This window comes from Rhincodon typus, chromosome 1, assembly GCF_021869965.1.
Source record: "Rhincodon typus isolate 14 chromosome 1, sRhiTyp1.1, whole genome shotgun sequence".
In the NCBI taxonomy this organism is placed as follows: Eukaryota; Metazoa; Chordata; class Chondrichthyes; order Orectolobiformes; family Rhincodontidae; genus Rhincodon; species Rhincodon typus.
The window spans coordinates 45,898,972-45,921,613 of record NC_063332.1 but is presented as its reverse complement, the minus strand read 5'-3'; the positions used below and the strand labels follow the sequence as shown (position 1 = coordinate 45,921,613).

At 41.1% G+C, this 22,642-nt stretch overlaps 1 protein-coding gene across 1 annotated transcript in view; it reads right to left on the bottom strand.

The window, feature by feature from the left end:
- The window catches only part of LOC109925989 (DDB1- and CUL4-associated factor 12-like), a 60,472-nt gene that overhangs the window by 14,050 nt on the left and 23,780 nt on the right, over positions 1–22,642 (bottom strand). The window contains exon 2 of the mRNA XM_048612256.1: positions 10,047–10,301. Within this exon, the coding sequence (XP_048468213.1) occupies positions 10,047–10,301 (255 nt within the window). The remainder of the gene's footprint in view (positions 1–10,046; positions 10,302–22,642) is intronic.

The following is a 22,642-nucleotide window of genomic DNA, read 5'->3' as shown; positions in this document are numbered from 1 at the left end:
GAGCAGCCATGGCAGGAGTTTCTGGGGGTCATTTGGGAGATACAAGGAAGAAGAAACATACTAAGGGGAGGAGGAGGCAACCATGACTGACAAAGGAAGTCAACGACAGCTTAAAAGCATAAGATGTGGTGAAGATTAGTGGCAAGCCAGAAGATTGGGAAGCCTTTAAAAACCAGCAGAGGACAACTGAAAAGACAAGGTGTGTGTGTGTGTGTGTGTGTGTGTGTGTGTGTGTGTGTGTGTGTGTGTCGCGGCGGAGTTGGCTGGCTAGTAATTTAAAAGATGATTGCAAGAGCTTCTTTAGAAATAAGAAAGGTAAGGCAGTAAAACATGCACATTGGAAAATGAGCCTACAGTAGTAGCAATAGGGAACAAAGAAATGGTGCAAGGATTGAATAAGTACTCTACATCAGTCTTCATGGTGGAACACATCAGTAATATGTCAGAACTTGGAGAGTCAGGGTCAGAGGTGAGTGTAGTAGCCAGCATTAAAGAGATGTATGGGTAGCTGAAGGGTCTGAAGCTGAGTAAATCACCTGGACTGGATGCTTTATGTACGGGATAGCTGAGGAGATTGTGCAGGCCTTGGTGATAATCTTACGCAAATCATCGGAGTCAGGATGGGTCCCACAGGACTGACAAATGGTGAATGTACCAGCCGTTAAACAAGGGAAGGAGGCAGATGAGAAATTATAGGCCAGTTAGACGGACCTCAATCATTGGTAGGATTTTACAGTACATTATTTAGCATAAGTTTGCAAAGTGCTTGGAGGTACATGGTAAAATATGGTTGTGTCAGCATGGCTTTGTGAAAGGGAGATCATGTCTGACACCTCTGTTAGAATTGTTTGAGGGGGGAACAAGCAAGTTAGACAAAGAAGGGCTAGTGCGTGTGAATGATTTGGATTTCCAGGAGGTCTTTGACAAGATGGCACACAAAAGGCTATTAACTAAAAGCCCATCATGTTAGGAGCAAGGCACTGGCATGGACAGAGGATTGACCAACTGGCAGAAGACAGAGTGGTAAATAAAGGCATCTTTTTCAAGATGATAGTTGCTAACTACTGGAGTTCCATAGGGGTTAGTGTTGGGATCATTCACAATTATTCATTAACAATTTGGACAAAGAAATTGAGGACACTGTTGCTAAGTTTGCTTATGACACAAAGGTAGGTGGATGGACAGATAGTGTTGAGGAGGGAGGGAGGCTACAGAATGACTTGGGCATGCAAGGAGTGCAGGCGAACAAGTGGCAGATGGAATACAAGTTGGGCAAATATGAGGTTATGCATTTTGATAGGAAAAAATCGAGGCAGAGACTACTTTCTAAATGGGGAAAGGCTTCAGAAATCTGAAAGCACAAAGGGACTTAGGGAGTCTTAGTTCAGGTCTCTCAAACTTAACAAGCAGGTTCAGCTGGTAGTTGGGAAGGCAAATACAATGTTAGCATGCATTTCGAGAGGGCTGGAATACAAACAAACACAGTCTGGTCAGACTGCATTTGCAATATTATGAGCAGTTTTGGGCCCTGTTTCAACGGAAGGATGTAAAAACCGAAAGAAGTGTGGGGATTGTTCTAAGGAAGGGTCACCGGACCTGAAACATTAACTCCGATTTCTCTTCATAGACGCTGCCAGACCTGCTGAGCTCTTCCAGCCACTTCTGTTTTTATTCAATGAAAGCGTGTGTTGTCTTTGGGGATGGCCCAGAGGAGGTTTACAAGAACAATCCCTAGTATCGAAGACTTGTCGTATGAGCAGCAGTTGAGGATGCTACACCTGTACTCAATGGAGTTCAGATCTCATTGGAACTTACCGAATACTGAGAAGCCTGGATTGAGTGGGCATGGAGAAGATGTTTCCACTAGTAGGACTGACTCAGAGCCAGCTTTAGAGTGAATGGATGACCCTTTAGAACTGACACGAGGAGGAACTTCTTCAACCAGAAGGCTGTGGAGGCTAAGCCATTGAGTGTCTTTAAGACAGAGCTACAGAGGTTCTTGCTTAGTAGGGGCATTGAAAGGGCCTAACTCTGCTCCTCCATCTTATGGTCTGATAGTAAAAGGGTAATAAAAGAAGAAAAGCCAACTACAGATCAAAAAATGAGGATTTACATACGAAGGTTTAGCAGAGATGTTAAATGATATTTCACATCTGCCTTCATGTCGCTAAGAGTAAGCATGCAGGTGCAGCAGATAAGGAGGAAAATGGTATTTGACCTACATAGCGAGAAGGTATATACAACAGTATTTGTACAAAAGCAGGGATATCTTGCCTCATCAATGCACTGGACAGTTGTAGCCACACTAGAGCACTGTGTGCAGTTTTTGTCTCCTTATCTGACGATTGATGTTCTGGCTATGAAGGAAATGCTACAAAGGTTTACCAGACTGACTCCTGAGGTGGCAGGACTGACATATTAAGAGAAATTACATGCGTTGGAGCTGTTTTCATTGGGGCTTAAAAGAACGGAGCAGGGGGGGAATGGATCTCGTAGAAACCTATAAAATCCAAACAGGGATAGACAGGGTAAATGCAGGAAGGATGTTCCCAATAACCAGAGAGTCCAGAACCAGGGGTCACAGTCTAAGGATACGCAGTAGGACATTCAGGACTGAAATGAGGAGAAATTTCTTCACCCAGAGAGTGGTAAGCCTGTGGAATTCTCTGTCACAGAAAGCAGCTGAAGCTAAAACATTTGTGACATTTTTTAAGAAGGAGATCGATATAGTTCTGAGGGCTAAAGAGCTCAAACGGTATGAGGCAAAAGTGGGAACAGGGTACTGAATAGCATGATCAGTCTTGATAATTTTGAATGGTGGAGCCTATTGCCTATGTTTACCTATGAGTCAAATGCTGCCCATGCCATGGTGACAAGAGAAAAACAAACCATTAGAAGGGACTAAAATTGATACAGTAATTTAATTGAATTAAGTTGTCCATACCTAAAGTTGACACGGCACCAGGACTGAGGAGATGCACCCAAGAATATAAATGTAAGTGAAAATTGAAACTGCACAGACACTGACAGTAATCTTTCAATCTTCCTTGGACTCAGTGGTGGTGCCAAAAGACTAGAGAATTTCAAACATAAGCCTTTGTTCAGAAAAGGTTGTAAAGCCCAAAAATTATAGATAAGTCAGTTTAACTTTGGTGGTTGGGAAACTTCTGGAAATATAGCCATTGCAAAAAGAAGATAAGAAATTGAAGCTTTTCACCTTGCATTTATCAGAACCAGGATGCAAAAGAGAGATCTGGAAAAAAGAACACTATTTTATTCACTTTGACAAAAATACTAATTGCTTGACCATCGGTGGCATGGGGATGCAACAAGAACAGGTAACTATCAATCTTAATTCTCAGACCAAACAAGTAGATGATAAGACCAGAAGACATAGGAGCAGGAGTTTGGCTACTCAATGTATCGAGTCTGCTCCGCCATTCAATCATGGCTGATAAGTTTCTCAACCCCATTCTCCTGCTTTCTCTCTGTAACGCTTGATCCCCTTGACAATCAAGAACCTATCTAACTCCATCTTAAATATACTCAATGACCTGGACTCCACAGCCTTCTGTGGCAGTGAATTCCATAGACTCACCACTCCCTGGCTAAAGAAGTTTCTCCTTGTCTCTGTTCTAAAAGGTCTTCCCTTCATTCTAAGGCTGTGTCCTTGGGTCCTAGTCTCTCTTACCAATAGAAACATCTTCCCAACATCCACTCTGTCCAGGCCATTCGGTATTCTCTAAGTTTCAATTAGATCCCCCCCCATCCTTCTAAACTCCATCGAGTATAGACCCAGAGTCCTCAAACATTCCTCATATGTTAAGCTTTTCATTCCTGGGACCATTCTCATGAACCTCCCCTGAACCCACTCCAGGACCAGTACATCTTTCCTGAGATATGGGGCCCAAAACTGTGCACATTACTCCAAATTTGGCATGACCAGAGCCTTATAGAGCATCGAAAGTACATCCCCGCTTTTATATTCAAGTCCTCTCAAAATAAATACCAAAGTTGCATTTGCCTTCCTAACTACTGATTCAACCTGCAAGCTTACCTTGAGAGAATCTCGGACTAGAACTCCCAAGTCTCTTTGCACTTCAGACTTCTGAATTTTCCCCCTATTTAGAAAATAGTCCATACCTCTTCTCTTCTTACCGAAGTGCCTGACCTCTCACTTTCCCACATTGTACTCCATCTGCCATTTCTTTGCCCACTCTCCTAACCTGTCCAAATCCTTCTGCAGCCTCCCCGCATCTTCAATACTACCTGTACCTCTACCTATCTTTGCATCGTCTGCAAACTTAGCCAGAATGCCCTCAGTTCCTTCATCTAGATCATTAATGTAAAAAATGAAAAGTTGTGGCTCCAACACGGATCCTTGTGGAACACCACTTGTCATCAGCTGCCATCCTGAGAAAGACCCTTTTAATCCCACTCTCTGCTTTCTGCCAGACAGCCAATCTTCTATCCATGCTAGTACCTTGCCTCTAACACCACGGGCCCTTATCGTACTCAGCAGCCTCCTGTGCGGCACCTTGTCAAAGGCCTTCTGGAAGTCCAGGTAGATAACATCCATTGGCTCTCCTTGGTCTAACCTGCTTGTTATTTTCTCAAAGAATTCTAACAGATTTGTCAGGCATGACCTCCCCTTGATGAAGCCATGCTGACTTTGCCCTATTTTACCATGCACTTTCAAGTATTCAGAGATCTCATCCTTCGCAATGGACTCTAAAATCTTACCCACGACCGAGATTAGGCTAACCGGCCTGTAATTTTCAGTCTTTTGCCTTACTCCCTTTGTAAACAGGGGTGTCACGTTTGCGATTTTGCAGTCCAAGTCTGGTCAGGGTGTTGGCATGGAAATGCAGCACAAGTTGGCTGTTGCTATGACATTTTTTACGAAATAATTTCTGGAAAGAATTATTTGGAATAGGATTAACTGCCACAGGAAAAGAATATGGTTAATTAGGAAAAGCCAGCATGGATTTGTTAAAGGAAAATTCTAACTAACCAACCTGGAGTTTCGTTGAAGATGAAACAGTGGGTTCATAAGGACAAGCTGTTGACGTGGCATACATTGAATTCCAAAGGGCAGAAATTCACCAAACATCCTCAGACAATACCTGCCAAACGCATGACCACTTCCTTCCAGAAGGACAAGAGCAGCAGATACATGGGAACACCACTAGCTTCAGGTTTCCGTCCAAACCACTCACCATCCTGACTTGGAAATTTATCGCTGTTCCTTCATTGTTGCTGCGTCAAAATCTGGAATTCCCTCCCTAATGGCATTGTGGGTCTACCTTCAGCAGGTGGACTGCAGTGGCAGCTCACCACCACCTTTCGAAGGACAACGAAGGGTGTGCAATAAATGCTCGTCAGCCAGAGACACCCAAAACCCACAAATGACTAAAAAAGTATCCTACGCTTATGCTAAACGTCAGCTGTACAGAGCTAGGCCCCACACTTTAAAAAGTATGTGAATACAAAGGAGTAAATGAATAAGGATTTTACTCAAATGGTTCTGGGAATGAGACGCTGCAGTTATGAGATTGAATGGATAAGTTGGAGCTGGTTTCCTTGGAAGAGAGAAGGCCAAGAGGAGATCTATTACAAATATTCAAAATGATAAGGGGTTTGAACACTGTGGACATGCAGAAAATTGTTTGCACTCAGATGGATAAAGAACCAGAGGGTATCGAGTTGAAGTTTTTTCAAATGAAGCAAATAACACATGAGAAAAGAACTTCTTCCCCCACAGCAAGCAGTTAGAGACTGGAATGCAATGCCTGGAAATGTGGTGAAGATAGGTTCAATCCAGGCATTCAAAAAGGCATTAGATAATTATTTAAATAGAAAGAATGTGCAGGGGTCTGAGGAAAAATCAGGAGATTGACATTAAGCCAAAATGCTCAGAAGTCAGTCCAGACACAGTGAGTGAAATGGCTGCCTTCCACATTTTTTGATCCATAATCCCAGGTTTACTTAACTGTTATAAGATTCTGTTGTGTCTTTTTTGCCTGGGTAAAAATGGGCACAGTTTGCAAATAGGTCATACCTAACAGCTATGACCTGGTGATACAAACATATATGATGAACAGAAGGCTTGAAATTGCCCCACAAAACTGAAAAATAAGCTTAAATCAACATAAAAGAACTTGGGGTACTCCAAAACACATTGCCTATGTAGTAGATTGGCAATGGATAGACTTTAAAGAACTATTGCATGTCTTATAGCAACTATCCATGCCTTTGAGGTATCAAGTCTCAAAAAGGGGCTATCAACCATGGCTAACGAAAGTAGTTCAGGATTGCACAAGATTTAAAGACCTGTAAAGTTTCTAGAAAAAAAGTTACTCTGATGATTGGTGTAGAGCTGAATGCACACAGCAGGCCAAGCAGCATCAGAGGAGCAGGAAGGCTGACGTTTCAGGCCTAGACCCTTCTTCAGAAATGGGGGAGGGGAAGGGGATTCTGAAATAAATCCCCTCCCCGATTTCTGAAGAAGGGTCGAGGCCCGAAACGTCAGCCTTCCTGCTGTGTTCATCCAGCTGTACACCTCATATATCTCAGATTCTCCAGCATCTGCAGTTCCTACTATCTCTACTACTATGATGATTGGTAGATTCAGAGCATACAACAAAAGAGGACCACAAAACTGATTAGGAAAGGTCACATAGAATATGAATGTAACCTTGCAAATAAATTAAAAGCTTCCATAGCTATGCAAAAAAGAAATATTGGCTAAGACAAATATAGGACTCTGTAGGCAGAGTCAGAAGAATTTATAACAGAGAATAGAGAAATAGCAGAAAAAGTAAACAATGACTTTGTGTCTATTTTCACTGAGGAGGACAACAGAAATCTCCCAGAACTAAAGATCCAAGTGCCTATGAACAATGAGGAGCTGAAGGAAAATAGTATTAGTAAGATGATTGTACTGGAGAAATTAATGGGGTTAAAATCTGATAAATCCCCAGGACTTGATGTTCACCCCAGAGTATTGAAGGAGTGACTATAGAGATAGTTGATACATTTGTGATTATCTTTCAATATACTATCAATACTGGAATGATTCCTGTGGGTTGGAAGACAGCAATTTCCTAGGAGAATTTTGGACCTGTTAGCCTTACATCAGAAGAAGGGAATTTTTGTTTTAATACTCACTCATGGGATGTAGGCAATAAATGCTGGCCAACCAGCAATGCCCATGTCTATTTGCCCTTCAGAAAAAGTGGTGGTGAGCTGCCTTGAACTGCTGCAGTCCATGTGTTACCATCAGGTATGGAATTCCAGTGACAGTGAAAAAACAGCAATATATTTCCAAGTCATGATGGTGAGTGGCTTGGAGGGGAACTTGCAGCTGATGGTATTCCCATGTATTGGCTACCCTTGTACTTCTAGATGGAAGTGGTTGTGGGTTTGGAAAGTGCTGTCTAAGGATCTTTGGTGAATTTCTGCATTGCGTCTTGTAGATAGTATATATTGCTGTTATTCAGCCTAAGTGGTTGAAGGAATGGATATTTACAGATATGGTCCCAATCAACAAAGATAACCCACTAGATGCAGATGAGAAAAGTCTCACGAGAATGATCCCCAATATGGATTGCCTTATGAGCAAAGGTTGGGCCTCTGTTCAATGGAGTTAGGAAGAATGAGAGGTAATCTCCTTGAAACATATAGGATTTTTAAGGGGCTTGACAGGGTAAATGCTGAGCGGATGCTCCCCCTCATGGGAGAGTCGAGACCAACAGAGACAGTCTCAAAATGAAGAGGCACCAATTTAAGACCGAGAAGAGCAGGAATTTCTTCTCTCAGAGCGTCGTGTCTTTGAAACTCCTTGCCAGAGAGCTCTGGAGGCAGAGCTCTTGTGTACATTTAAGGTGGAGATAGACAGATTCATGGTCAGTAGGTAATCAAGGGATATGGGGAAAGGGCAGGAAAGTGGACATGAGGGTGTCAGATCAGCCATGATCCTACTGAATGGCACAGCAGGCTCAAGGGGCTGAACAGCCTCCTCCTATTTCTTATGGTCTTACGGACAGTAAAGGAATGGTGATATATTTCCAAATCTGGATGGTGAATAATTAGAGGAATTCTTGTAGGCAGTGTTCCTGCAAATACATCTGCTGCCCTAGTCTTTCCAGATGCCAGTGGTCGTAGGTTTGGAGGATGCTATCCAAGGAGCCTTGGAGATTTTCTGCAGTGCACCTTGTAAATGGTACATACTGTTGCTACTGTGCATTGGTGGTGCAGGAAGTGAATGTTTGGGGATGTGGTGCCAATAAAGAAGGCTGCTTTGTCCTGGATGGTGTCAGGTTTCTGGAGTATTGTTGGAATAACACTCATCCAGGCAAGTTAGGAGCATTCAAAGAAGTTCCTGACTTGTACCTTGCAAATGATAGACTGGCTTTGGAGAATCAGGTGGTGAGTTACTCGCAGGAGCCACAGTATTTGCATTACTAGTCCAGTTTAGTTTAAGGTCAATAATAACCTCCAGAATGCTGATAGTGGGAATTCACTGATTGTAAACCATTGAATATCAAGGGTCAATCATCCAGAGGGCATTTGATAAAGTTCCACTCAAAACCTTATTGCACAATACAGGAACTCTGAGTATTGGGGGCAATGCATTAGCATGGACAGAGGATTGATTATCACACAGGAGGTGGAGAATTGAGATTAATGGGTCTGTTTCAGGTTGGAAAGATGTCACCTGTTAAGTCCCACAAGGATCAGTTCTAGATCCTTAATTATTTATTACTATATTACAAAGAGGGGGTAGAGTATATTGTATTTAAATTTGTTGATGGTTTAAAATAGGTGTCAGGGCCTGTTGTGATGACAGCATAAAGAATCTACAAGGGATATAGATTGATTGAGTGGTCAAAAACTTGACAAACAGAGTTTAAAAAAAAGTGTGGGGTTGTGTACTTTGACAGGCGTAACCAAATGATAAACTATTATTGACATGGCAAGAGACTCCAAAAATAGTGCAGCGCAGAGGGATCTGGGTGTTCTTTTATATGAAACGCAGACGTTAGCAGGCAGGGTAGCAAGTAATTAAGACAAATAGAATTTTGGCCTTTATTGTTATGGGGTTGGAGTTTAAAAATAGGTAAGTCTTGAAGCAACCACACAGGATGTTGGTGAGGCCACAGCTGAAATATTGTGTACAGTTTTGATCCTTGTATTTAGGAAATGATGTATCAGCAATGTGGACCGATTATTGGGATGAAGGGATTAAGATAGCAACAATAGCTGAACAGGTTAGGCATTTGGTCATTAGAGTTTAGAAGACTGAGGGTTGATCATATTAAAACATACAAGATTCTGAAGGAGCTCATAATAGCCATCAGAGTTTATTGAAACCAATCTATTTTGAACAAGAATGCATGAAATCAATGTGTGCGGTGTGTTGGAATGGACACTTGAAATAAGGACATTTGTATCACTGTTCCAAGAACAGTTTTCCCGTAGAGGAAAATGTTCAGTTTTTGAACAACCCTATTTTGGATAATCTAACTGTGGTATAATGCAAATCATACTCCACTTCTGAATTGGCATAGTCATAACAATTGTTGAATCTGCACATGTTCCATTATTCACTTAATCACATACTGTTTAGTCAACAGAGAAACAAAATTATGTATACACCATTGTTAAGTATATTGATAGATCAAGATGACCATGAGAATATTCAATGGATTCAATAAACTAAACATGGTGTTGAGTTCCTCTGAAATGCTGTAAATTTACCTAGCTTCTCTGGAACAAAGGAAACAAAGGTTCAGTGACAGAAGCTGTTGATGACCTTGAAGCAAATTCAAGAAAAGATTTAAAAATGAAATCACTGACGACATAACCTGTTTGAACCCAACTATTTCTATTTAGAAACAAATTCTTAAATATTGGGCATTGAGGATGAAAAATACTGAATCTTAAATATTGCCTTTTACCTCTCACTCAAAAAATCCACAAAATTAAGAAGTATTTCTAAAGTTTACTAACATGAAAATAAAGCTTTTGAACAAAAAACCTACCGTGTTGCATTTTGTCCCACATACCACTTGTCGATGATTTAGCCACTGGGATGCAAACACCTTGTTCAGGGTTCCCAAGTGGAACTCTTCCTCCTTCAAAAGGGCAGGTAGTCTGTGAGCCGCATAACCACGTAGTGCTTGTTGGTAGCTTTTTTCATTCCGAAGCTTAATCTGTTGACCCGCAAGGTAACAGACAAAGGACTTCTTCACAAATGGTAGCTTCTTCTTTTTGCGTAGTATGAGATCCTGGCTGCACTGTTGAAGGTAAATGTGAATAAATTGGAAATTTCACTTGACTGTTCAATGACTTTTCAGAAACAAATAATTAGTTTTAAAAGTGACCTTTGCTCAGATAATAAATCTATTTAAAGCACTCAAACCAAAGAAATTAAAGATTGTGACTATATGACTTAAGTGTTAAATTACAATTAATTTACTAGTGATTCTTTATCATGTCAGTATTATTAAATCAATTTCAGAGGCCTGCAAGTTCACAAAGAAATCATTATGATTTTCAATGAAGAGTGCTACATTCTGACATTCTAAACCCATTTTTTCCCCTTTCTCTTCTTCCTACCCATCTTCACAAAAGAACAAATAAGTAATGGTCATCCAACCTTCCTTTGAAAAGACAGTAATTACAGTCACAGACTATCTTGATACATCTGCCAGGAGAAATGAGATTTCCAAAAAAAAAGCAGTGAAACACTTTTCTCTCCCTCCCAAAGATAAGAAGTCCAGGATATTGATCCAACACTGTATACTGCATGGTGTAGCTCAAGTCATAAGTAGGATTAGACACAGTGGTATAGAGAATATAATCTGTCCATAAATATTCTCATATTATTCAAACATTCATTCTGCTTCATGAAGGGAATAAATCAACATAGCATCACAAATCTTTCAAATCACTGTGGTTAAGATTTCTTTTGATTGAAAGCCGGCACTTTTAAATGGGTGTCCTGTCATCTTGAGATAAAAGTTTCAGTTTGTTTGAACTGCAGGATGAAAGGATGGATTTTATAGGTGATCTAGGTGGGATTGGTAGTACAGACTTCCACCAACTTTTCAGTTCCATTTTCTTGACATCAATTTGACTTCAGGATGAAGTCAAGGAAAACTCAAGGCATCCAGCAATGGTGAGTGATGTCATCAAGTAATCCATCATATTGAAGTATTCTTGTAGGCACCAAACCACGAAGTAAAAGCCATTTAATTTTCTTATCCTTTTATTTTCATTTTGAAAGATAATTAAGTGATTTGAACAAAAACATGGAAGTAAAACAGAACACAAAATAACATCAAAAAATGTGGAATTTGTCATAATGGAGAATTTTGGCATTTACCCAATAAAAATTTATACTTTCAGGAACAGTGGCGATGCTCTTTGGTAATTATTAACTTAGTCCGCCATGAAAACCTCTTTTTAAAAATATTTGTGGGATGTGGCTGTCATTGGTTATACCAACATTCACGAACTTTCCCACATCATTCAACAGGGAATAACGTTACCAACTGTTTTACAGTGTGATGTGACAGCCTAAGATCAGTTCAACGATTTGTATTTCATTGCATCTGGAGGGGCCACAACAGCATGTCCTCTGGTTAATGCAGAATCATTACCAGCAACTTCTGTTCTTCTGCACATATGGACTCCAGATGTTGCTGTCAGATTCAGAGTAGAAAAGACAAATATTCAGGTCCATCATCATTATAGCAACTGCAACATGTGGATTGTTAAATTTTGGCACTTTTTATAAAAACAGGATTTTTAATCAATCAATCATTCACATAAAATGGGAAGACCAGCATTAAATAACTCCCATCCCTAATAATCCTGGGAATGTGATGAGTCACGTTCTTCAACCACTATAGTCCAAACAGTGATGGGATTTTCACAGTACTGTTAGGCGATCAAGCAATGAAAAAGGAACAGATGCCCAAGTCAGAACAGAGAGAGATTTGGAGAGGAATTTTTGAGGTGACGGGGTTCGCGTGTGTGTCATTTTCAATGTAAGATCTCTAAAATTAAAAGCAGTTAAAATAAGTGTGTGTAATTATACAAAAATTAAAGCAATTCATTTCAGTTTAGAATCAAATTGAACAAGTGCAAGAGATCCTCAGAGAATGCGCGGCTAGATGAATAACCTTGAGACTTTATTGAGATCTCTTCCACAAACTATTACTGAAATTAGGCAAGCAACTAGAATATAATTCTTGTGAACATGCGCACAAATTAGCACAATCTATATTCAAGTAGGCAGAAGGAATAGTAGAACAGGAAACCATGATATGTTAGCGATTCTGGAGTCTTCTCAGATCCTGTTTCCAGATGCAGCACATTTTTATAGTTAATCATCAGAAAATTCACAAACTGCTTGAATAGCTGTTGATCACACTTCACAGTATTATTAGGAACAAGCACACAAACCTCCCAAGTACTCATATGCTCAGTCCTTCAAACACCAGCGGCTTCATGCATGGTACAATCTTCAGACTGCACATTAGGCTTTTCAGCCATCATAGAACTGAACAAGAAGAGTTGAAGTAAATCATCCTCAACCTGGAGGGTCTGCTTAAAAAGGTAGAATCTGCCAGGAGCACCTGTGGACGGTTCTGGGCACAACAACAGTGCAGAAAGAGAAAAATGGGTGATCAGCCTCATGAGCAGCAGAGCGAAATAGGACTTAACAGTTCAGGAGACCCTCAGGTTGGTGATGCAATTGTTACAACACATAGGCAGACAGCCAAATCAACCTCCCCATCTCTATATTTGTAAAGTAAAATTAAACCAAAGAACCCCAATATTTGCTTCAATGGATTCCTAACCAGATTTTTCAATAACAAATCCGATACTTTGCAAATTATTAATTTTAGACACCAGTTTTGTACCTTTTGTATCTTTTCAGCTCCCATACACACAAAAGAACAAAATAACCAAAGAACTGAGGACGCTAGAAATGAGAATGACAATTAGAATTGCTGGAAAAGCTCAGCAGGTTTGGGAGGATCTGTGGAGAGAAAGCAGAGTTAACATTTCAGATCCAGTAACCTTTCTTCAGAACTCGTGAGTTCTATGAGTTTTGGCAGATAGGAGATAGTCAAATTCCACTGTTCACTCTATCCCTCCCTTCCATCAGGGAAGAAAGTGCTTAAATAATGCAAGATTCAAAGCAGTGTAATGTTTCTCTCTGCCACTGCTTTCCCCATTGGTGTCATATCTTTTGATATTTCCTCAGGTCTTTGTATCCGGTCACTTTTTATTTATCCAGCCTCAACAGCAACATTGCCAGTGAATTAAAACCTGTTCTGCCAGAAGTTTAAAAAATGTGAGACAGCTGAGCAAAGTGCACATGACAACAAAGTACAACCAAGATGGAATGCAACTGTGAGGGCAGAAGCTTGTCTAGAGTTTGAGATTGCAAGAAGGAGTTGCAATGAAGTATTCCATTGCAGTTAGAAAACCAGCACAGGAATGAGTGAAGGGAAGATTTCATGGTATTAGTATTAAAATGAAGGGTTGCAAGGCTGTGCTTCAAGAGATGCGAAGGGCTGTATACTGGATAGTCCTGGTGAGGTCATCAAATTTCTTCCTGCACTTCCATCAAGATTGGTAGCAGTGACTCAGCCTACTACCACTCCACTAGTGTTGAATCATTTACGGGACACAGAAGGGAAGATGTCCCTCTTTGTTTTGTTGTCCAGTGTGACTAACAAGAATGGAAGGGTCATCCACAGAATAACACTGGATGCTCCTCCAGAAACTCACTTTTGGCAAATCAATGAAAAGTGCATCTCCCTTTAATAAAGGCTGTGCAGTGCATTTAAGTAGCATTTGCTTAGTTAGATTTCCGGTCTTTTCGATCAGCAAATTGTGGTACACAGCTCACTAATTTTAAATTAAATCCAGCCTCCTGCCTACCCCACTGGCTACAAAATCAGATGCTCTATCCACCGTCAACCTACACGTGTCCAAAAGAAAACACCCAAGACTGGAGAAGAGCCCATTTTTATTCAATGTGCACCAATTCACAGACAGGAACACAAGAACAAGAGTTAAGTCATCTGGCCTATCAAGCCTGCTCCACAAGTGAATTTGATCATAGCTTACCATCTACTTCAACGCCACTTTCCCATGTTATCACTATATCCCTTGATGTCATTAGCATCCAGAAGTCTATCAATTTCTGTCTTGAATATGCTCAATGCTCAAACACTCAGTTTTCTAGAATACAGAATTCCAAGGATTTACCACCCAAGTAAAGCAATTCCTCTTCACCTTAATCGTAAATGGCCTACCCTTATTCTGAGACTGTGTCACCTAGCTCTAGAGGCAAACACCAGAGGAAACATCCTACCACCATCCACCGTCATCTCCTCTGAGAATTTACGAAGTTTCAATGAGATCACCTCACCCTTAGAAAGTAACAGCCCAGTTTCCCACTCTCACTTCATTAAATAATCTTAGCACCCCAGGAATCTGATTAGCAGTGCAGAATTAAAGCACAAATTCATGCCCCAACACACTGTAATGGTCTTGCTTCACCTTCTAGAACAACTGACTCAAACACAGAATTCCCCATGAACCAGGAATTAGTTTAGAGATTATGTATACAGGTGGGTTCTGCGATAATGCGATTATTGCAACATTGTGTTACAGAAAATTGTGCTATATAAATAACTGGGCCTATGGGAAACGCAGGGTTGGGGGCAGATCACCAAAAAAGCATAACACAAAGGATAGCTCTACTGTCAGCAGCTGTTCAGACAGATTGTTTCGGCTGTGACAGCAGCTTCACAGCTCCTTCTTGGATTGACACAACTGTCCTCACTATTTCCAAAAAGTGCAGGACAGTTACCCAAGTGTCCTGGTCACTACTTAATCTCTTAGTCAGCAACACCATGACAGACTGTCTGGTCATTGTCACATTGTTGCTTGTGGGAGAGTGTTGCGTGAAAATTATCTTCTGTATTTTCTACAATGACTGTACTTCAAAAATACTTCAGTGGCTGTCAAGCTCTTTATAACATCCTGAGATTGTGAAAGGTATGAGCCTTTGTAAGCAACATGATCTAGGTTCAAGTCCTGCCTTAGAACTCAATGGCCAGGGAAAGTGCGTTCACAGTGTGACTAAAAAGATTGAGTATCAATCAGCAATTCTTCCAACGCTGCCAGTAGCAGACTGTAAGACTGGGAGAGATTCCTGGTCAGCCATGTGACTAAAAGAACATTGGACACTCTACCACCACTATCCATAGTTCCAGACTGCAACATATACATATGTGTATGTTAGTACAGCAACTCCTTCAGCGATCTTATCACCTCACCACACTACAAGGGTATCAAAGGACATGGAGCAAAGGTGGGAAAGCCAAGTTGAAAGCTGTTGGAGCCTCCTGTTGTATCCAGGTCCTGTGCCTCACAATGTTTCCTTTCAAGACAAGTTACATATACTGTTTTTTTTTTACCATCCCCTACACCTTACCCTTCCTGAAAACAGACCTGCTGGCTTCTTACTTTTCAGTTTTAATGAGGGCTGACAGGGAGAATTTCCCTGGGACTCTCAAAATCACAGCACTGGACAAGTACATTGTAGGTATTATTAGCAAACAGCTCCTGACAGCAAGGTGCCTACTCGATGGAATTGCGTTGTAGCCAACACAACTTCGCCTTTTAGAAATAGTGTTCCCCTATTCATCAATCGCGTTATAGCCAATTCACATTGCCGAAACACGCATTATAGCAGAAACCCCTATACTCTACTTGGTTGCAAGAGCACTTTTCATTCGTGCTTGAACTTGGCTTCTAAAGCTTGCCCACACCTTTTGTAGCATGGCTACTATTAACGTTGATGAAATAAAATTCCATTCTCAATTAGTGAAAAGTTGGCCTGGGTGGATTGCCAGGGATGGCATTCCCACCAGCTGCCAATTAAGGCCCTTAAGCAAGCCTTAAGAATTCATCCTGCCACCACTGATATTCATCTAGAGTAAAGGCATGCCATGCAGGGAGCATGACAAGCAAACTCATGTGGGCCAGGGGATGTGTGCATAGGCACATTGCCTGATTGAGAGATCTGGCATTGATTGAGGGGGTTAGCTGCTAAGAATTAACTCCTGCTTTTGCTGTCAATTCCCTTGTCTTGTAACCCCAGCCTGTAACCAATCAACTCACTTCACGCTCTGTGGTCTGGGATCCAGTGACAATCCCTGGCCTCGGATGTGATTAGAACTGGCAGTAGTTACTGCAGCAGTGCCAAATTCTGACTTTCCAAGAGCTCTCAGATGGCAGGACTTCCACCTCCAGTGTCTTTGGTTTCAGGTAAAGTCTGTTGTTGTTCACTTAAATGCCTGAATCGTATTCGGCATTTCACTCAGTAAATTCAGCGGAAGTAGCAGTAAGGCCCACTAGCTTTCTAGTCAGCAGGCAAAGCCCATTGTCTCCATTAAATCCAGCACTATGATTCAGACACCAACAGATGCAAAGTCAATGAGATATATTCAAATAAAAACCAACACAAAGGTATTTACATTCACAGAGTAAACACAGGGAAGTAAGATTAATAAACTGGAGCAGGTTTACTTCATGAGTTTATCTCAGAAGATATGCAGAGTCAGATTACTTTGGAGATATAACAATCAACACAGCTCTAAAGCCAAATGCACTCCCCAAATTAACCACTAGACAACTCAAACAAACATTCCAAAACTATTACTGCTCAAGTAATTGGCAAGTGTAGCCAAACTCAGTTTGCTATAAAAATTAATCTTTTGCAGTACATTTGCAGATCAGTTTAATCCCTTATTCACATAAGTGGTTTGAAAGTTTATCTATATTTGCATTCCTTGTCCCGCTACAATTGTGTGTTACTGGACAAGCAGAATGACAAATTGAGAGATTATTTCCAGTATTTCATACAGCAAACCTAGATACCAAAATGCATCTCATTTGAAAATTAAATCAAATAACTATACTACACTTCACTGAGACTAGCCAAATACTAGGCAGTTTAGAATCCATTCAAAACAGCTTACTCTTATCAGTAATCCTTCCACATTATGCTTTTCCACATGCCCAGAAACGTCTGCAATCTGCCATGGTCCTGGTCTCAACACCAATCTGGCATTTTGTCCACTCCTGGCACACTGTAATAAGCAGTTCAATCTTGCAAGCAGCCTAGACCAGCATAATCCCATTCCCCCTAATCCAGTGCCATTTAGGATTTAAAATAAACCCATGAATTACCCTAAAAATCACAGTTCTTATTAAACATATCTGCCTACGAGCATCCTTCTGTCTTGTGAATTGCACACTTGCCCATGTAAAGGTATCCCATGGATACCTGCTAATTTACTATTGTTGCCTCCCTTATATGTGTTGTATGAAATATGAATAAACTACCACTTTACACAGAGACAGAGAGAGGCAAAAACAGAAAAGGTGGGGGGAGAAAGAGAGAGAAAAGGAGATTTTAGAAGGATGACGGTCTAAACCTGTGTGGAAAGTAAACCATGAGAAATGGAGGTGGACTTGTCTCATCACGTCACAAAGGTGAATGACATCACAAAGTTGACCAAGACAAACTGTGGTTTTAAAATTACTTGCCCCATTTCTACACAAATACCAGCGTTAAAATTATTAGAGTCGTGGTTAACAATATGCCGTGTAAACTAGATGCTAGACCAGCTGTTGATGGGACCAACATTATTGTAGAAAAATGTCATTTTTCAAATCATTGGCCAGCTGCAGAGAAAAATCAAATGTTTAATCACAATGGGCCCAGGCTACATTAGTTTCCTCTGAATCCTTTTACTTCCATCTCTCACTCCCATTACAATTTCCATTACTCTTCATTTTTCCTTCTTCCTAACAATCACTTCCTGATCATTGCTACTTAATACTTCCATTCACTCATTCATTCTAACTTCAAACCTAAACTAAATTTGATAACCTTGTTCTTCTAGAGCAATACTATACCACGTTTTCCAACAAGCTATTTTATAGCACTTAACTCTTTAACTAGGAACCAGGCTATAATACATGAATATCACTCACTTCCACTGTGCAATTTTTGATGCATGGCCCTTCAGTTTTGAATCTTTGGCGCAGGAATCCTATACCTCTGCTCCACATTTACATTTGTACAGGCAGACAATTTGCATTTCTTAATAAAAGCTACAACACAAAAAGTGCTGAAAAATTGTACTACTCGCTATCACAGTAAACAATTCTAGAAACATTCCGATGCTGACAATTTTGGAATTCTTCTGAACCCAAACAAAGAGTTCCTGTTACTGGAATATTCCTTTATATAAATTATAACTATGTGTTCCTAATGTGCTTGAACAAAATAAGCAGTGCTAGTTCAACCTGCTAGTCAATGTTACACAAATATTCAATTATGACGTTTATTGTGTTAAATAAGACCATCAAGTTAGGTAACAAAATTAGTGATTGCATTAATACAATTTTCAGCATGAACATTCTGAGGGACTACTTTACAAATAATAAAGAAGAAAATAATCCCAATTATCAGTTTGATCATAATAGGAGTTGAGTCCCTTAGGAGTATTACTTAAAAGGATAATCAAATTGTGATTAAAACTTAGCCTTCTCCCACAGGTTTCAATAGCTATTAGAATTTACCAGTCTTGTTAATTCGTATACTCTCTCAAACTATCAATAAAGAATTGGTTCCGGGTTTTGAGGAATGGGCACCGGACCTGAAGTGTTAATTCTGACTTTTCTTCACTGATGCCACCAGACTTGCTGAGCTTTTCCAGCAACCTCGGTTTTTGTTCCTGATTTACAGGATCTGCAGTTCTTTCGGTTTTTAATAGAGAATTGGTGCCCACAGTGCAAGAAAACTTTACAAACACCTCAGTAATAGTTAAAATCTGAAGTTGGCCCATTCTGGACAAAATTGTTTGAGATACAACAGTCAATATACCAATTTTCCACATTTACAATGTTGTGCACTTTGTACTACCACACAAATGTGCATTTAGTGGATGGTTTTCTTTTATAGCACAAGCACTTGTTTGCAGAAAGGTTTTTAATATAAAAAAGACATGTTCAGACTGCATTCTTCAAGGTCAAACAACATCCCAAAATACTTCACTATCAATGAAGTACTTTTGAAATGCACTGTTGTAATGTGGGAAATGTAGCAACCATCTTGTGTATAGTCAGCCTCCACAAAGAACAGTGTGAGGAATCGTTTTTCTTCTTAGGAAGTCCCTTGTGGTTGAGGATGACTTGCTTTCCCACTAAAAGTGAGTTCTTAGGTGAGTGAAGAGTCTCACTGCACAACCAACAGTCTTTGCCACAGGTAGGGCAAGCAAGGGTTTGGAGAATGGGAGGGTGGGATGCCATAACTATTACACACTCCTTTCTCTGTCAATGCTTGACTTCAGCTTGCTGATGGCAATGAGACTCCAAACTTTCCCTCCAGCTTGGGCAGTCTTGGGCAATGGGGTTGATGGGGATATTGCATATTCCCAAGGAGGCTATAAGGGTATCCTCTGCCTTCCTGGGGCTCACGCGCCTTGTTGAAGCTCTGAGTACAGCATTTGTTTCAGAAGTCTTGGTTCAGGCATGCGGATTACATGGCTCATTTAGCAGAACTGATCAAGCATGGTCAGTGCTTTGAACCTTGTAATAATGATCTGACCAAGAAGACTTACTTTGATGCACCTTGACAGAATCATGTTGAGATAGCACTGGTGGTATCATGCCACAGTTTTGAGGTGCCTACTCTTTTTATAGTTCACGTCTCCGAGCCATATTGGAGAGCAGCTGTTAACAACAGCTTTGAACTCCGCCTCAGAGTGTACACAAGTGCAAACACTGTTTAGGTATTGTACTTCAGTGGCAGTGGATGTTGGACCTGGCCTGCAAGTGGAGGAGGTCAAACAGGTTCCCATTTGTTCGAAAGATTAGCTCCACTCCTGTTGAGGGCTAGGTGGAGCATTGCAGCAAGAAAAAAATGAGAACATAGTGATGGCATGATAGCACAGCCTTTCTTGATCCTATTCTGAATGTGGATGTGTTGAACAGGATCACAGCTTGCATACAATCATGAAGCATGTGGAGGATGGAAGGTAAATCTATTTTCAGCGTGCAAGATAAATGAGGACACAGGAACTACTTCCCTGCTCTTTTCCAGAATAGTGCCATAGGATATTTAATGTTTACCGAAGAGATGATGGGGTACTTCTTGTATCACCTCATCCCTGTCACACTAGTGGAACCTGTCAATGATTGGCATTGAGATTTGTACATTTTAAAAAAAGTCACTTCTAAGATACGAACATCACTGACAACGCCAACATCTACAAGCATTCTTCCCCACTGTTACAAGACTTATGAACAGACCTGTCATATTAGAGTTCATCTTTCTCTGTAGTTGTAACACATAATATTATCCTGATGTACTTACGTAAGACATGATTTGTCTGGTTAGCACGCAAAACTGTATCTTGGTACATGTGACAATAATAAATAAAATAAAATCATTCCTAATTGTTGTCAATGTGGTAACAGCGAGTCATCTTTGTGTATCGTTGCAGTTCATGTAGATTAGCTACAACTGTTAGGAAGGAAGTTCTGAGCTTTGACCTAGCAACAACGAAGAAATAGTCATTCCGTTCCAAGTCAGGATGAGATGAGAGTTGAGAGTGGCATTCCCAGAGATTTGGTGAGATTTGTCCTTTTAGGCGGCACAAGTCACAGGTTTGGAAGATGCTGCCAAAGAAGGTTAGCCAATTTGTTGCTGTGCATCTTGTAGATGGTATGCACTGCACCAACTTTGAACTGGTGGAAGAGGAAATGAATATTCAAGGTGGAAATTGGGTACTGCGTTGGCCTGATTCGGGTCAAGTTTCTCAAGCCAACGAGGGAAGAAGTGGAGAATATTCCACTATATTCCAGATTTCGATAGACTTCAGAGATCAAAAGGTGGTTATTTGCTATAGAATACCTAAGCTTTGACCTGTTTGGAGAGCCACTGTACTTGTGAGACTGATCTCATTAAGGCTCTCATCAGTTGCTCCAAAATTTTGATGGTGGCAAAATTCAACAATGATAATGTCACTGAATACCGAGAAGCAGTGTTTAGCCTCTCTCTCCTAGATGTGTCATTGTTTATCACTTAAATTCACTAATGTCCTTCAAGGACGGAAATCTGCCACCCCCACCTGGTCTGGCCGACATGTGACAACTGAGCCACAGCAATATGGTTGAACCTCAAGTGCCCTCTGAAATGCCTAGCAAGCATTCAGTTGTATCAATCACTACTGAGTTTCAACAAAGAAATGAAACCAGATGAATCACCTGGCATCGACCTCAGCATCAGAAATGACAACGGCAAAAACAGCCCTATCGATCCAGTAAAGTCCTCCTTGCTAACATCTGGGGCTAGTGCCAAAACTGGGGAGCTGTCTCGCTAACTAGTTAAGCAACAAACTGACATAGACATACTCATGGAATCATACCTTATAGAAAATGTCCCAGACACCATTACCATCATGAGGTTGTTGACTTGCTCGCCAAGCTGGCTTGTTCTTGTTCAGACGTTTTGTCACCATGCTAGGTGACATCATCAGTGGAGCCTCCAATGCGGCGATGTTATTCTACTCCACTTGGAATTTATACTGTCTGATCCGTTATAGTGAGTAGTGTCATTTCTGGTTTTGATCTGTATGGGTTTGTATATGGGGTCCAATTCTACATGTTTGTTAATTGCATTATGGATGGAGAACCATGCCTCCAGGAATTCCCGTGCATGTCTATGTGTGGCTTGGGCTACTATGGTTACCTTGCCCCAGTTAAACTGATGGCCTTCACTGTCGCACTGGGAGGGTTTAAACTAGTCTGGCAGGGGGATGGGAACCGGAGCTACAGATCAGCGGTCGGGGTAGCCAGTGTATGGACAGATAGAGCAAGCAGAGAATCTATGAGGAAGGATAAGCAGTTGACAGGGCAAAGTGGCAGTCAGCGTGACGGGTTGAGGTGTGTCTACTTCAATGCAAGAAGTGTCAGGAACAAGGGTGACGAACTTAGAGCATGGGACTACAAAGTTGTGGCCATTACGGAGACTTGGATAACACAGAGGCAGGAATGGTTGTTGGATGTTCCGGGGTACAGATGTTTCAAAAGAAATAGGGAGGGAGGTAAAAGAGGTGGGGGAGTGGCATTGCTAATCAGGCATGGTATCACAACTGCAGAAAGGGAGGTCGTGAAGGAGGGTTTATCTACTGAGTCAGTATGGGTGGAAGTCAGAAACAGGAAAGGAGCAGAGATAACAAGGTGTAGAGCTGGATGAACACAGCAGGCCAAGCAGCATCAGAGGAGCAGGAAAGCTGACGTTTCGGGCCTAGACCCTTCTTCAGAAATGGGGGAGGGGAAGGGGATTTTGAAATAAATAGGGAGAAAGGGGGAGGCAGAGCGAAGATAGACAAAGGAGAGGATAGGTGGAGATGAGACAGACGAGTCAAAGAGGCGGGGTTGGAGCCAGTAAAGGTGAGTGTAGGTGGGGAGTTAGGAAGGGGATAGGTCAGTCCAGGGAGGACGGACAGGTCAAGGGGGTGGGATA